Source organism: Hyperolius riggenbachi, chromosome 8 (genome assembly GCF_040937935.1).
Source record: "Hyperolius riggenbachi isolate aHypRig1 chromosome 8, aHypRig1.pri, whole genome shotgun sequence".
NCBI lineage: Eukaryota > Metazoa > Chordata > Amphibia > Anura > Hyperoliidae > Hyperolius > Hyperolius riggenbachi.
The window spans coordinates 57,383,089-57,400,078 of record NC_090653.1 but is presented as its reverse complement, the minus strand read 5'-3'; the positions used below and the strand labels follow the sequence as shown (position 1 = coordinate 57,400,078).

Below are 16,990 nucleotides of genomic sequence, written 5' to 3'. Positions count from 1 at the left end.
TGGTGCCTTTGGCACTGTGGCGCCCATGACACAAGTCATGCCTGCACCCCTCTAGATACACCACTGATTCAGTCTATTTATTGTGTCACTCCAATTCCTCTCACTATTGTATTTCTGCCATGCCCACCTCTTTCTCTCCACCCCCCCCCCCCCCCCCAAAGCCAAGATGAGCTTCCTGCTCCATCCCCTTCAAACCAAGACACCCAGGAGTATGTCCACAAAGTTGGCTAGCACTGCATTAGATAAAATATACACTCACCGCATAGATGCAACACATCAGACAGCCAAAAACCAGAATGACTGCCAGGCAGATTAGAATAATGGCCCAGAATGGAAGAACGGTGCTGTGGCCAGAGGCTTTGCTACCTGTAAAAAAAGATTGAAAGCAATCACTCTTACTGAAAAAACACTGAGGCCGATTTCAGACTGCAGATTGACGTTGGCAGTGCTACCTGGGGGTGTGGTGCGGCCTGTTAATAGGCGGTAATCCCCTTCTAGCTGATATCCAAAAAGGAAGTGATGCGGGCTTGTACTTACTTCCTGTTTTGGGAATACGGAAGTGCACGGAAGCGTATTGTAAAAAATACATGCACGACTCACCACCACCGCCGTCATTTTTTTAAGTCCCTGCGTTGCCACAGACTTACATGAATTGCGGTCCATGGCACGTCGCCGCAGGTTGCTGCATAACTGCACGGTAGCATAGATTTGTTTGCGAGTCGGGGATGAAGCGAAAACGTCACTTCCAACGTATCGTGCCATACCATGTCAGTATGAAAGGCTCCATAGACTTTTATTGCGGTGGGGTGCAGTAAAATTATGGGTTGAATTGATTATTTATTACAGGTCTGATATGATTTTTTGGGGTCGATTTTGTATAGAAGTGATCGGAAAATCGACCAGAAAAAAATCAGAAATCAGACCAGTTGGAAATAATCGATTTGACCTGTCTGAAGGGAAATTGTGTGGTGTGTACCAGGTATTAAGCATACCTCCCAACTTTTTGAGATCAGAAAGAGGGACACTTAAGCCAGGCCCCTGCCACACCCCTTAACTATACCTCTGCCACACCCCTAGTCACGCATACCATAAAGGTTTCATAAGAAAAATATGTTGTGTAATAATTCAAACCCCACTGGTCCTTTCTATCCTGTTTCATTTTTCATTTTTCTGTAGACAAATGGTGGTGGGTGACTAACTTTAACACCCCCATGGGTGGGTGCCTAACCCTAACCCCCCTCCCCCCCCCCTCGGTGGGGGCCTAATAATAACTCACCAGGTGGGCAACTAAACTTAACTTCATGGCCACCTAACCTTAACCTCCCACCCAAGGCCGGGCTGAGGCAGAGGCTCCAGCCTCAGGGCACAGTATAGGAGGGGCGCACAACTCGCTCAGCTATCATTCCCCTATTGTGTTTGAAGCAGAGAGAAATTTCAAAAAAGGGATATACATGGCAGTGACTGCATGCCAGATAACTAGAGATTAAGGTGTTGGGGGCCCTGGGATGCCTCTTAGTCTAATAGCAATCAGTGTGTGATGGCTGTGGTGGGAGGGGTGGGGTTGGGCGCACTTTGGTGTCTCAGCCTTGGGGGCTAAAGGACCTTGTCCTGGCTCTGCTCCCACCCCCCTCCCTCTTAGCTAATTTGTGCACTAACTAAATAGCAATGAAAGGGCCACCCACTACGAGATCTGTGGCTATTAATAGCGGGCACTTCACTACTCTCAATTGACTATGTGCAGCGACAGTTTGAATGTCCAAGGCATCTGATTTCGTTTTGCAAACTCACAACTCATATATATTAATTACTGAATGCACCTACAGATTGAATACTTACTCAACGTTGAACCACCAGTCTCATTTGGTGTTGGTTTGCTGGTTTCAATGTCGATAGTGGACTCAGTTGTTGTTAGTGTAGCTGATGTAGTTCTACTGGCAGATGCAGGTTTACTTGTTGTCTCCGCAGTAGTGATGGTTGTGCTCTCTTTAGTCGTAGCGTTGGCTGTCTCAGGTGTTGTTGTTTGTTCAGTAGTAGTAATGGCTATTGTTGTTGTAGTAGTGGGCAGTGTTGTTGTTGGTTTGCTTGTTTCAGTGGTGGTGGTGGACTCAGCAGTGGTGCTGGTTGTGGTCTCTCTAGTCGTAGCTTTGGTTGTCTCAGGTCTGGTTGTTATTTGTTCAGTAGTAGTAATGGCTTTTGTTGTTGTAGTTGTGGGTAGTGTTGTTGTTGGTTTGCTTGTTTCAGTAGTGGTGGTGGACTCAGCAGTGGTGCTGGTTGTGGTGTCTCTAGTCGTAGCTTTGGTTGTCTCAGGTGTGGTTGTTATTTGTTCAGTAGTAGTAATGGCTTTTGTTGTTGTAGTTGTGGGTAGTGTTGTTGTTGGTTTGCTTGTTTCAGTAGTGGTGGTGGACTCAGCAGTGGTGCCGTTTGTGGTCTCTCTAGTCGTAGCTTTGGTTGTCTCAGGTCTGGTTGTTATTTGTTCAGTAGTAGTAATGGCTTTTGTTGTTGTAGTTGTGGGTAGTGTTGTTGTTGGTTTGCTTGTTTCAGTAGTGGTGGTGGACTCAGCAGTGGTGCTGGTTGTGGTCTCTCTAGTCGTAGCTTTGGTTGTCTCAGGTGTGGTTGTTATTTGTTCAGTAGTAGTAATGGCTTTTGTTGTTGTAGTTGTGGGTAGTGTTGTTGTTGGTTTGCTTGTTTCAGTAGTGGTGGTGGACTCAGCAGTGGTGCTGGTTGTGGTCTCTCTAGTCGTAGCTTTGGTTGTCTCAGGTGTGGTTGTTATTTGTTCAGTAGTAGTAATGGCTTTTGTTGTTATAGTTGTGGGTAGTGTTGTTGTTGGTTTGCTTGTTTCAGTAGTGGTGGTGGACTCAGCAGTGGTGCTGGTTGTGGTCTCTCTAGTCGTAGCTTTGGTTGTCTCAGGTGTGGTTGTTATTTGTTCATTAGTAGTAATGGCTTTTGTTGTTGTAGTTGTGGGTAGTGTTGTTGTTGGTTTGCTTGTTTCAGTAGTGGTGGTGGACTCAGCAGTGGTGCTGGTTGTGGTCTCTCTAGTTGTATCTTTGGTTGTCTCAGGTGTGGTTGGTATTTGTTCAGTAGTAGTAATGGCTTTTGTTGTTGTAGTTGTGGGTAGTGTTGTTGTTGGTTTGCTTGTTTCAGTAGTAGTGGTGGACTCAGCAGTGGTGCTGGTTGTGGTCTCTCTAGTCGTAGCTTTAGTTGTCTCAGGTGTGGTTGTTGTTTGTTCAGTAGTAGTAATGGGTATGGTTGTTGTAGTTGTGGGCAGTGTTGTTGTTGGTTTGCTTGTTTCAGTAGTGGTTGTGGACTCAGCAGTGGTGCCAATTGTAGTTTCTCTAGTCGTAGCTTTACTTGTCTCAAGTGTGGTTGTTGTTTGTTCAGTAGTAGTAATGGCTTTTGTTGTTGCAGTAGTGGGTAGTGTTGTTGTTGGTTTGCTTGTTTCAGTAGTGGTGGTGGACTCAGCCGTAGTGCTGATTGTGGTCTCTCTAGTGGTAGCTTTAGTTGTCTCGGGTGTGGCTGTTGTTTGTTCAGTAGTAGTGATAACTATTGTTGTTGTAGTAGTGGGCAGTGTTGTTGTTGGTTTGCTTGTTTCAGTAGTGGTGGTGGACTCAGCCGTAGTGCTGATTGTGGTCTCTCTAGTGGTAGCTTTAGTTGTCTCGGGTGTGGCTGTTGTTTGTTCAGTAGTAGTGATAACTATTGTTGTTGTAGTAGTGGGCAGTGTTGTTGTTGGTTTGCTTGTTTCAGTGGTGGTGGTGGACTCAGCGGTGGAGCTGTTTGTTATATCTCTAGTCGTAGCTTTGGTTGTCTCAGGTGTGGTTGGTATTTGTTTAGTAGTAGTAATGGCTTTTGTTGTTGTAGTTGTAGGTAGTGTTGTTGTTGGTTTGCTTGTTTCAGTAGTAGTGGTGGACTCAGCAGTGGTGCTGGTTGTGGTCTCTCTAGTCGTAGCTTTAGTTGTCTCAGGTGTGGTTGTTGTTTGTTCAGTAGTAGTAATGGGTTTTGATGTTGTAGTAGTGGGTAGTGTTGTTGTTGGTTTGCTTGTTTCAGTTGTGGTGGTGGACTCAATTTTTGTTATTGTAGACAATGTATTTGTACTGGCAGATGTAGGTTTAATTGTTGTCTCGGCAGTGGTGCTGATTGTGGTCTCCGTAGATGTAGTTTTAATGGTGTCACCTGCTCTAGATGCAGTAATGCCTGTATCATTAGTATTACTTGTAATAGATGTGGTCATTCTTGCATCATCAGTAGTGTCACTTGCACTAGATGTGGTCATTCTTGCATCATCAGTAGTGTCACTTGCACTAGATGTGGTCACTCTTGTGTCATTGTTAGTGTTACTTGCACTAGATGAGGTCATTCTTGTGTCATCAGTAATGTCACCTGCACTAGATGATGTTTTTATTGGTTCATCAGTAGTGTCACTTGCATTAAGTGAGGTCATTCTTGTGTCCTTAGTATTGTCACTTGCACTAGATGTGGTCATTCTTGTGTCAGCAGCAATAGTGTCACTTGCACTGGATGTGGTCATTTTTGTGTCATAATTAGTGTTACTTGCACTAGATGAGGTAATTCTTGTGTCATCAGTAGTGTCGCTTGCACTAGATGTGGTCATTCTTGTGTCATCATTAGTGTTACTTGCACTGGATGAGGTCACTCTTGTATCATCAGTAGTGTCACTTGCACTAGATGTGGTCATTCTTGTGTCATCATTAGTGTTACTTGCACTGGATGAGGTCACTCTTGTGTCATCAGTAGTGTCACTTGCACTAGATGAGGTCAGTCTTGTGTCATCTGTAGTGTCACTTGCACTAGATGATGTTTTTATTGGTTCATCAGTAGTGTCACTTGCACTAGATGAGCTAAGTCTTGTGTCAGCAGCAGTAGTGTCACTTGCACTAGATGAGGTCATTTTTGTGTCATCATTAGTGTTACTTGCACTAGACGTGGTCATTCTTGTGTCATCAGTAGTGTCACTTGCTCTAGTTGAGGTCATTCCTGTGTCAGCAGTATTGGCATTTGCACTAGAAGGGCTCATTCCTTTATTCTCAGTAGTGTCACTTGCACTACGTAAGGTCAATGCTGTGTCATCAGTAGTGTCACTTGTGCTAGATATGGTCACTCCATGGTCATTGGTAGTGTCACCCACACTAGGTGAGGTCATTCTTGTGTTATCATTAGTGTCACTTGAACTGGATGGGGTCATTTCTGTGACACTGGTAGTGTCACTCGCACTAGGTAAAGTCATTCCTGTGTCCCTACTATTTTCACTTGCACTAGTTGAGGTCATTCTTGTGTCATCAGAAGTGTTACTTGCACTAGATGTGGTCACTCCATGGTCATTGGTAGTGTCACTCACACTAGGTGAGGTCATTGCTGTGTCATCAGTAGTGTCACTTGCACCAGATGTGGTCATTCTTGTGTCATCAGTAGTGTCATTTGCACTAGATGTAGTCATTCCTGTGTCATCAGTAGTGTCACTTGCACTAGATGTCATTATTGCTGTGTCATCAGTAGTGTCACTTTCACCAGATGTGGTCATTCTTGTGTCATCAGTAGTGTCACTTGCACTAGATGTGGTCATTCTTGTGTCATCAGTAGTGTCACTTGCACTAGATGTGGTCATTCTTGTGTCATCAGTAGTGTCACTTGCACTAAATGTGATTATTGCTGTGTCATCAGTAGTGTCACTTTCACCAGATGTGGTCATTCTTGTGTCATCAGTAGTGTCACTTGCACCAGATGTGGTCATTATTGTGTCATCAGTAGTGTCACTTGCACTAGATGTGATTATTGCTGTGTCATCAGTAGTGTCACTTTCACCAGATGTGGTCATTCTTGTGTCATCAGTAGTGTCACTTGCACCAGATGTGGTCATTCTTGTGTCATCAGTAGTGTCACTTGCACTAGATGTGATTATTGCTGTGTCATCAGTAGTGTCACTTTCACCAGATGTAGTCATTCTTGTTTCATCAGTACTGTCACTTGCACCAGGTGTGGTCATTTTTGTGTCATCAGTAGTGTCACTTGCACCAGATGTGGTCATTCTTGTGTCATCAGTAGTGTCACTTTCACCAGATGTGGTCATTCTTGTGTCATCAGTAGTGTCACTTGCACTAGATGCAGTAATTCCTGTGTCATCAGTAGTGTCACTTTCACTAGATGTGATTATTGCTGTGTCATCAGTAGTGTCACTTGCACTAGATGTAAATATTGCTGTGTCATCAGTAGTGTCACTTTTACCAGATGTGGTCATTCTTGTGTCATCAGTAGTGTCACTTGCACCAGATGTGGTCATTCTTGTGTCATCAGTAGTGTCACTTGCACTAGATGTGATTATTGCTGTGTCATCAGTAGTGTCACTTGCACTAGATGTGGTCATTCTTGTGTCATCAGTAGTGTCACTTTCACCAGATGTGGTCATTCTTGTGTCATCAGTAGTGTCAATTGCACTAGATGTAGTAATTCCTGTGTCATCAGTAGTGTCACTTGCACTAGATGTGATTATTGCTGTGTCATCAGTAGTGTCACTTGCACTAGATGTGGTCATTCTTGTGTCATCAGTAGTGTCACTTTCACCAGATGTGGTCATTCTTGTGTCGTCAGTAGTGTCACTTGCACTAGATGTAGTAATTCCTGTGTCATCCGTAGTGTCACTTGCACTAGATGTAGTAATTCCTGTGTCATCAGTAGTGTCACTTGCACTAGATGTAGTAATTCCTGTGTCATCAGTAGTGTCACTTGCACTAGATGTGGTCATTCCTGTGTCATCAGTAGTGTCACTTGCACTAGTTGAGGTTATTCCTGTAATCTTGGTTGTTTCACTTGCACTAAGTGAGGTCATCGCTGTGTCATCAGTAGTGTCACTTGAACTAGATGTGGTCATTCTAGTGTCACCTGTAGTGTCAGTTGCATTAGATGTGGTCATTCCTGTGATATTGGTAGTGTCACTCACACTAGCTGAGGTTATTCTTGTGTCACTTGCACTAAGTGGGGTTTTTCCTGTGTCCTCACTGCTATGTGAATTGGGGGAGGTAATTCTCGTGTGTATACTAATGTCATGTGCATTATTTGTGGTCACTATGCTATTCTCAGTAGTGCCGCTTGAATTTGATGTGGCTATTACTGACTCCTCTGTAGTATGAATTGTACTAGAGAAGGCCAGTGTTGTCTCCTCGGCAGTGCTTGTAGCACTCACTGTGGTCACTGCTGTCTTCTCAGTATCCTTGGTCTGATATTCAGTGTTCCTTATGGGAGAAGTGGTACGTGCTACTTCTGAATGGACCATGGTGCTGATGGTGGAAGAGGTGTCCAGTGGTGTGCTGGCATCTGTCACAGCACTAGCAGTAGGTTTAATCTCCGTAGAAATGGTTTTATGTGTAATGTTGCCAGTGGTTGGAAAGCTCATGGTAGTAACCATGGGAGTATTGCTTATTATGGAGTTAGTGTGCTCTATTGTAATGCCAGTAGAAGGTGTACTGGCGGGGTGCACAGTAACAGTATTGGTGATGGAAGTGGTATTAGCTTCAGTAATATGAGTGATGATTGTGGGTCTGACATTGCCGGGAGAGGAGACATGAGGATGTGGACTTGTAGATGAAGTTGCAGAAGTGGTCGGACTGTGATGCTCTGATGTTGTCACTGGTTCTGTGTGGGTAGTTCTTTTGCACGGCATAGTACTCCACACACTAGGGGTCACTGATCAAGAAAATCAAAAGAGGAACAAAAATAAATATTTAAATAAATATCAGCCATTTCAGAAACATTGTATCATCCAAAAGCTCAATATCTAGCGGGCTCAACCCTCATGGAAACATGAAAGCAGATCGTTCTGAAGGAGAAACCTTTTGACTGCTATAGTTCTGTGGAGAGTCACATGATCAGCTAAGCAACCACTAGAAACATGTCTAATCTTTGGAATAATTGGCTGGACCCGTTACTGTCCACAGAAGGCTGAATTGCATGCTTGTCGAGCAGTCCAGCCTCTCGTCTGCCAGGCACGAGTACCTTTCATCTGCACCTGGATGGCTGCATTTGCTAACCCTAACACACGTCTTTTTTTGACATGGCCTCAATTCACTAAAGGGTAACTCCTGTCTTTAATAACTCTTCAGAGCTGTTTTACAGTTATCACGATTATATCACCATGGTGATAACTGTAAAACAGCTCAGAAGAGTTATTAAAGACAGGAGTTAACCTTAGTGAATTGAGGTGGTGTCACCTTGCTTCACAAAAATGGAGCATGTCACGTCTGAGCATTTCTACACTCCATAGGGTGGCCACTATTCCACCGCCCTTATGGAGTGCTAGCTAGCAACCGACGAATGAACGGGAGCAGCTAAGTGGTGGTAAATTTACTAACTTCAGCCTTTTGTGGAAAAGTGGCTTTAGGCTGTTAAGACTGTTGCCTTACCCTCACGTCATTGTATTTATTTATTTATTTATTACAGAGGTCACCTCTGTTCTTATGCAAAAGCCTATTATTATTAAGTAAAAGGCAGCCCTTTCAGTTTAGCTGTGAATATAGCAGGGTATAACAACAAAGCTTGCTTACATGTAAGCAGTGTTGCTTGCAAATTTTCGTCAGTCGTTTTTGCATCGAAAGTGCTATTTTCGATTTCAAGAATGTTTTTTTCGAAAAAATAGCTTGTATTTTCACTTTTTCAGGAAAAATTGATAGTTTTACTTTGAAAAGCGCAAAACGTGGAAAACTGATATGTTACTGTGAAGATGTTTACCTCAAAAACTCAAAAAATCAACATCTTCTTTACTGTGAAAATTCGCAAAAAGTGATAAAAACGCAAATAAACGCAAAAAAAATTTATTTTCAATGGCATTTTCGCTCGAAAACCGAGTTAAACTTTTTTTTTTGTGTGTGTGAAAATGAATGCGAAAATAATATTGTCCATTTTCGCTCATCACTGCATGTAAGCATATAAAAACATCAGTTTTCTAAAAAGATCCGGACGCAGACTTTGTCCTAGCATTTATTTTAGTGTGTGCAGGTAGCACACAGTAGGATTATCGGCATTTAGGAAATTTGTATAGTAAGTTATGCAAATTGTGTAACACACTAAAAACATACACTACTTCTGTTGCTTGAGTAACATGCAATGTAAGTGGTACATGTGTAATTTGCCTGACTCGCTACACAAATTGCGTAATGACAGTTATTCTAATGCATGCTATCTGCACAGGTCAAGATTGATGTCTTTTTGTGAATCAACCTTCAAGTTTGCTGCGACACACTGGATTAGTTCAGATATGGAAAATGACTACTCAGTGCAGTTAATAGTGACGAAGAGAGGAAAAGAAATATCCAGGAGCTACTCGCCATGGTTTACTTCAATAAAAGTTCAACTTTTAATGCAATTCTTCCAATAAAAACTTTTTCCAAGGATAAAAGGCAAAAAAGACAGCAATACTTATCAGACAGGAGGTAGTACACAAGGTGCGGAGGCAGGTCGACGATCGTTTCGCCCCTCTATGAGGGCTTTCTCGAGACCATCTACCCCCTCTATGTGTGTCCACTCATATATACCCGAGACCCCACCCTCCCAACCAGTCACAGGCCAATGGCAGCAGCTCACCTTACCAACACACCTGTATGGTGTGAGTAGTGTCCGTCCCTCCTCCACTCAGCCAATGTACGCCTACATGTCCCCTGCACGTAGCCGGCGTTGCATCCACGCAGGCGCATAACTCGGCGAAGCGCTTTCAATACGCGTCATCTATCCCGCGCCGCCAGCCGTCTATTGTGGCCATCAGTTGACGTCACCACGTACGCGTCACTCAGACGCGCAGACGCATAGGGACCTGGGGACGGGTGGCTGCCATCTTGTGGACATTTTACAAATTACATCTACATTACACAGATCCTAGTTTCCGCAGACATACGGATCCGCGAGCCAGGGGCAAAATATCGCCACCTACTGGTCACAGAACTAATTACTAGCTCACTATGAAATAGTAAAGTCCATAAAGTACTGGACCCACAATTGGCTTCACGCTAATAGCCTGTGACTCGATCGGGCCTCCTAGTCCCAAGTCCTACATGAGTGGCACACACCAACAGGCACATTTACATCAAAGAAACATTAAAAACACCGTAACAGTCATCAAAGTGTTTATACAATATGAGCTATGCTAAACATAAATTAATGAGACCTCAATGAGGCTAGAAACGAGGAGACCCCCCACCATGTGCCTTCCTTATCATTGGTCTCATCAATAAACCAACCAAATCTGTGATTACATACAAGCAGGCCTCCGACCTTGGAATCAAGTGATTGGGAAACAAATGTAACCACCCCACAGGTCCAAGATGCCCATCATCGGTCCAAATTACACATGGCAAAAATGGTAAAAGGAGAAAAAAACGGTAAAAAGAGAAAAAAAACACAAAAAGGTTATACATAACACTCCCAGCGGCACTCTGGGTGATGAAACAACATCCCCACATGTCTTTTGGTCATCGTGTTAGAATCAATTACAAAAACATCCCCATATCAATCCGATCGTTAAATCCTACAGGGCCCTCTGTCCCCAGTTTAATTATCCATCGACTTTCCAACTGTAGCAATTTCTCATCTCCATTAATCCCCCCTCTCCTATTCTCTACCACCTTATCTATCCCAAAAAACTTGAGACACTCAGGGTTACCCCCATGTTGGCTTCTAATGTGCTCAATAAGTCTCTTGGCTCCCTTGCCACTCTCTATAGACCTAAAGTGCTCAGAGAATCTCTCCCCCATGGGTCTGGTAGTTTTACCTATATACATTAAATTGCAAGGACAAACTACTGCATAAACTACCATTTCTGTACAGCAATTAAAAAAGTGTTGGGTTTTATAAGTGCTATTCAAGAAGGAAAACCACTTTCCCTGCTTTAGGTATCTGCAATACATACATCTACTGCACATAAAATTTCCCACAACTCTTGATCGATTAAGCCACGTCCTAGTCTGTTCTGTTCTATACTCACTTTTCACTAAATAATCTTTTAAACTTTTACATTTTTTGAAAGAAATACAAGGGGGTTGGGAGCACTTATCCTTCAATAAGGGGTCGGTCTTTAAAAGGCCCCAATTTCTTTTAATCGCTCCTGCTATGTGATCTCCCAAAGGAGAGTGGGAAAAGTGCATAAAGAAGCAGTTCCTTCTGGTTTTCTCCTTTTTCTTTAAGAGAGTCTCTCTATCCAATCCCTCAGCTCTCTTCAAGGCTGAATTCAGAATGTCCTCTTTGTATCCACGGGACGAAAATCTCTTTTTTACTTCCAACATTTGTTGTCTTCCCATCTCTGGGATCGTATTATTGCGTTTCATACGCACCATCTGGCTATATGGCAGGCTTTCCTTTAAACGGTTTGGATGAAAGCTCTCACCGTGCAATACCATGTTGGAAGCTGTGGCCTTCCTGTATGTAGTTGTAATGACTTCATTTCCTATTATGCTCAACTTTAAATCAAGGAAATCTAACTCCAAACCTCCCCAATTGGAAGTAAGATGTAGATTGATATCATTATCATTCAGTACTCCTATCCAATCCTGGAACTCACTTTTACTCCCCGCCCAGACCACGAGGATATCATCAATGTATCTGGCCCAGAGGCGGACCCGAGAGGCACTCCCCCCCCTCCCGGAAAAAACCTGCTCGAGTTCCCAGTGCCCCATGAAGAGGTTGGCAAACGTAGGGGCCACTGGGGTCCCCATCGCAGTGCCAACCTCCTGATGGTACCACCGCCCGTCGAAGAGGAAGGAGTTGCCCGTCAGGACCGCCTCCAGGCCAGCCAACACAAACGAATTCTCCTCAGGACTCTCCTGTAATAGTGGTAAAAAAGACCTAACTGCTGCCAGTCCATCATTGTGTCTTATCCTACTGTAGAGGGAGGTAACATCTATACTAGCTAGTGCATACCCCTCCCTCCACTCAAACCCCCGAAGCCTGTTCAGGACATCCGTGGAATCCAGGAGAAAAGAGGGGAGTGCCTCAACCAAAGGTCTGAGCTTAAAGTCCAAGAATTGGGACAGTAGGATAAGACACAATGATGGACTGGCAGCAGTTAGGTCTTTTTTACCACTATTACAGGAGAGTCCTGAGGAGAATTCGTTTGTGTTGGCTGGCCTGGAGGCGGTCCTGACGGGCAACTCCTTCCTCTTCGACGGGCGGTGGTACCATCAGGAGGTTGGCACTGCGATGGGGACCCCAGTGGCCCCTACGTTTGCCAACCTCTTCATGGGGCACTGGGAACTCGAGCAGGTTTTTTCCGGGAGGGGGGGGAGTGCCTCTCGGGTCCGCCTCTGGGCCAGATACATTGATGATATCCTCGTGGTCTGGGCGGGGAGTAAAAGTGAGTTCCAGGATTGGATAGGAGTACTGAATGATAATGATATCAATCTACATCTTACTTCCAATTGGGGAGGTTTGGAGTTAGATTTCCTTGATTTAAAGTTGAGCATAATAGGAAATGAAGTCATTACAACTACATACAGGAAGGCCACAGCTTCCAACATGGTATTGCACGGTGAGAGCTTTCATCCAAACCGTTTAAAGGAAAGCCTGCCATATAGCCAGATGGTGCGTATGAAACGCAATAATACGATCCCAGAGATGGGAAGACAACAAATGTTGGAAGTAAAAAAGAGATTTTCGTCCCGTGGATACAAAGAGGACATTCTGAATTCAGCCTTGAAGAGAGCTGAGGGATTGGATAGAGAGACTCTCTTAAAGAAAAAGGAGAAAACCAGAAGGAACTGCTTCTTTATGCACTTTTCCCACTCTCCTTTGGGAGATCACATAGCAGGAGCGATTAAAAGAAATTGGGGCCTTTTAAAGACCGACCCCTTATTGAAGGATAAGTGCTCCCAACCCCCTTGTATTTCTTTCAAAAAATGTAAAAGTTTAAAAGATTATTTAGTGAAAAGTGAGTATAGAACAGAACAGACTAGGACGTGGCTTAATCGATCAAGAGTTGTGGGAAATTTTATGTGCAGTAGATGTATGTATTGCAGATACCTAAAGCAGGGAAAGTGGTTTTCCTTCTTGAATAGCACTTATAAAACCCAACACTTTTTTAATTGCCGTACAGAAATGGTAGTTTATGCAGTAGTTTGTCCTTGCAATTTAATGTATATAGGTAAAACTACCAGACCCATGGGGGAGAGATTCTCTGAGCACTTTAGGTCTATAGAGAGTGGCAAGGGAGCCAAGAGACTTATTGAGCACATTAGAAGCCAACATGGGGGTAACCCTGAGTGTCTCAAGTTTTTTGGGATAGATAAGGTGGTAGAGAATAGGAGAGGGGGGATTAATGGAGATGAGAAATTGCTACAGTTGGAAAGTCGATGGATAATTAAACTGGGGACAGAGGGCCCTGTAGGATTTAACGATCGGATTGATATGGGGATGTTTTTGTAATTGATTCTAACACGATGACCAAAAGACATGTGGGGATGTTGTTTCATCACCCAGAGTGCCGCTGGGAGTGTTATGTATAACCTTTTTGTGTTTTTTTTCTCTTTTTACCGTTTTTTTCTCCTTTTACCATTTTTGCCATGTGTAATTTGGACCGATGATGGGCATCTTGGACCTGTGGGGTGGTTACATTTGTTTCCCAATCACTTGATTCCAAGGTCGGAGGCCTGCTTGTATGTAATCACAGATTTGGTTGGTTTATTGATGAGACCAATGATAAGGAAGGCACATGGTGGGGGGTCTCCTCGTTTCTAGCCTCATTGAGGTCTCATTAATTTATGTTTAGCATAGCTCATATTGTATAAACACTTTGATGACTGTTACGGTGTTTTTAATGTTTCTTTGATGTAAATGTGCCTGTTGGTGTGTGCCACTCATGTAGGACTTGGGACTAGGAGGCCCGATCGAGTCACAGGCTATTAGCGTGAAGCCAATTGTGGGTCCAGTACTTTATGGACTTTACTATTTCATAGTGAGCTAGTAATTAGTTCTGTGACCAGTAGGTGGCGATATTTTGCCCCTGGCTCGCGGATCCGTATGTCTGCGGAAACTAGGATCTGTGTAATGTAGATGTAATTTGTAAAATGTCCACAAGATGGCAGCCACCCGTCCCCAGGTCCCTATGCGTCTGCGCGTCTGAGTGACGCGTACGTGGTGACGTCAACTGATGGCCACAATAGACGGCTGGCGGCGCGGGATAGATGACGCGTATTGAAAGCGCTTCGCCGAGTTATGCGCCTGCGTGGATGCAACGCCGGCTACGTGCAGGGGACATGTAGGCGTACATTGGCTGAGTGGAGGAGGGACGGACACTACTCACACCATACAGGTGTGTTGGTAAGGTGAGCTGCTGCCATTGGCCTGTGACTGGTTGGGAGGGTGGGGTCTCGGGTATATATGAGTGGACACACATAGAGGGGGTAGATGGTCTCGAGAAAGCCCTCATAGAGGGGCGAAACGATCGTCGACCTGCCTCCGCACCTTGTGTACTACCTCCTGTCTGATAAGTATTGCTGTCTTTTTTGCCTTTTATCCTTGGAAAAAGTTTTTATTGGAAGAATTGCATTAAAAGTTGAACTTTTATTGAAGTAAACCATGGCGAGTAGCTCCTGGATATTTCTTTTCCTCTCTTCGTCACTATAGATATAATCTGTTTTTCATCTGGATGTTGCACCGCTGGTATAATTGTGATAAAGCTTTGAGGCAATGGTGTGCACTCGCTCTTTTAACCTGCCTGTTTATCATCAGTGCAGTTAATCAAGTACACATGCAGCAGTAGGTGAAGCTTCTAGGCAGACTGTACTCCACAGAGAATGCTCTGTCCAAAGGCGTAACCAGGGCCGGCACTACCATGGAGGCAAAGGGGGCAATTGCCCCAGGGCCCCAGAGCCTGTAGGGGCCCCCAAGGTGTCTCCCCTCTATCAAAACTATTGCTCACTGGGGACTCTGCAGAGTCTTTTGTAGAGTATCGTCTCATCTGTGCTGGGGCAGGAGAAAACTACACTGCCAAACAGGGGCGCTTCTAGCCTTTTTGTCACTCCAGGCAAGAAAACCTGTGGCGCCCCCCCCCCCCCCCCCCATTGGGTGACAATCTATGGTGCCACCCCCTACATACATGCTCACACACACATGTGAAATGCAGATAATATGTCCCTCACAGATCAAATGCAGATAACTACAACAACAAATAGCATTTGTAAAGCGCCTTTCTCTTGTAGGGATCAAAGCGCATAAGCATGGCTCAGACCAGTAATTGGATGATTGGTAAATTGTGGTACAGATAAAGAATTCTATAAGTTTGCAAATGTCAGGATAAACAAGTGGCTTTTCATTTTGGATTTGAATAGCTCCAGGGATGGGGCTGTGTTTACTGGGTATGGTAGGAGTTTCAAAGAGTAGGGGTAGCATGACAGAAAGCTCTGTCTCCAAAGGTTTTGGAGGTGCACTCTGAGAATGACCAAGTTTATGTAACTTGCTCATCTGAGGAGAGGTGTGAAGCAGTTTCAGCAAGTCCTTCATGCATCCAGGGCCCAAATTGTGTAGGGATTTAAATGTTTAAATGGAGCATTCTCCATTTTACAGGTAGCCAGTGCAGTGTGTGATGAAACGGTGTAATGTGACGAGGCTGGTTTGTTAGTAATCTGGCAGCAACATTCTGTACTAGTTGCAGGCGGTCCTCCACAGATCAAATGCATAAATTATGCCTTTCCCCATAGATAATATGAAGTCAACTTGCCCCCCACAGATCAAAAGAGGATGTCATGTACATTATGATAACTGTCAGTAAATACATTGGCAAAAAAGGAGTTGAGGACACTACTTGAACTTTCCCAAAGTGCACAGTAGCCCCTTCTTTGCCAATGTGTGTCCTGGGGTGCAAATACTAAAAGGTCCCTCAGTTTGAAAGGGCTCACATCCTGCACTGTTTTCCCTCCCCGACCCCCCCCCCTCCCCTCCCATATTCATGGCTCTGACTGAAGGTGAGTGAGCGTAGAATGCCCTGTCCACTCCACTCTCCCTGTATGTGAGCTCTCCCACCCGCCTGTGCACAACAGTCGCTGCTGGAAGCGTTTAGTGATGCTATTGAAGTATGCATTGTCAGAACGCTCCCAGTTGCAGCTGCAGTACACAACCATGCTGGAGTGCTGACTCTCAAGGAGCGTGGAGTGGATGGGACATGCCACACTCGATCAGCTTCCATTCAGTTGTTTTCGGTCAGAGCCATGAACAGGGGCAGACAGCCGGGAAGTTCCTCAGAGCGGCACAGTGATTATGAACTGCGCAGGCATGAGTTTCAGCGGAGCAGTGCTTTTCAGCGCTGCTAGATTTGGGCGCAGCCGGCGCCTCCATAGACTACAATAGGAATCACTCCTATTGCAGCGCTCAGTGAGTAACGTCGGCTCCGTCAGAAGACGGAGCCGAGGTTGCTTAAAAAAACACAATCATTCAGCCTGCAGCAATCGCTGGAAGCCGAATTATATCATTCCCCCACTATCCATGGCGGCCTGGAGGGGGAATAGTAATTAAATCGGCCCGGACTTGTGCAGACGCAGAATCAGCCGTATACCGGCTGTATTCTGCGCCCAAGTCTACCGGCGCCTATTTCAAATGTACTCTAGTTTCAGCCAGCATCTGTGCAGAAAGCTCCCATGAACAAGCGCTTGCTTTTGCTGTGTTCGCACAGTTCATAACTGCACCTGCACAGTTCTTTCATGCAGTGACACTGGGGAGGGGCAGGGTACCCCGACAACAACAAGCCATACCAGCACACTCAGGAGGCCGTTATCAAGCCCACCCTGGGCTTCATTCATTTTTCAGGTGTCTCAGTGGGGTACTTCAATATTTTAACTTGTGGATCAGGGAGGGAGGGGTGAACTGGGGCAACATGACAACCACTGCTGGGGGAGGGGGTCAGAGGGAATTATGGTTTAGCCCCACCAGTTAATTCACATAAATAAAATACATATAAAAAATCATATACATATAAAAATCCAGAGCTTTGCATGCTCTGCCCTATAATCCCCAA

At 44.6% G+C, this 16,990-nt stretch overlaps 1 protein-coding gene across 1 annotated transcript in view; it reads right to left on the bottom strand.

The window, feature by feature from the left end:
* Positions 1–7,666, bottom strand: part of LOC137527316 (mucin-2-like) — a 68,005-nt gene extending 60,339 nt beyond the window's left edge. Inside the window, exon 1 of the mRNA XM_068247823.1 lies at positions 1,837–7,666. Coding sequence (XP_068103924.1) covers positions 1,837–7,666 — 5,830 coding nt within the window. The remainder of the gene's footprint in view (positions 1–1,836) is intronic.
* Positions 7,667–16,990: the final 9,324 nt, after the last annotated feature.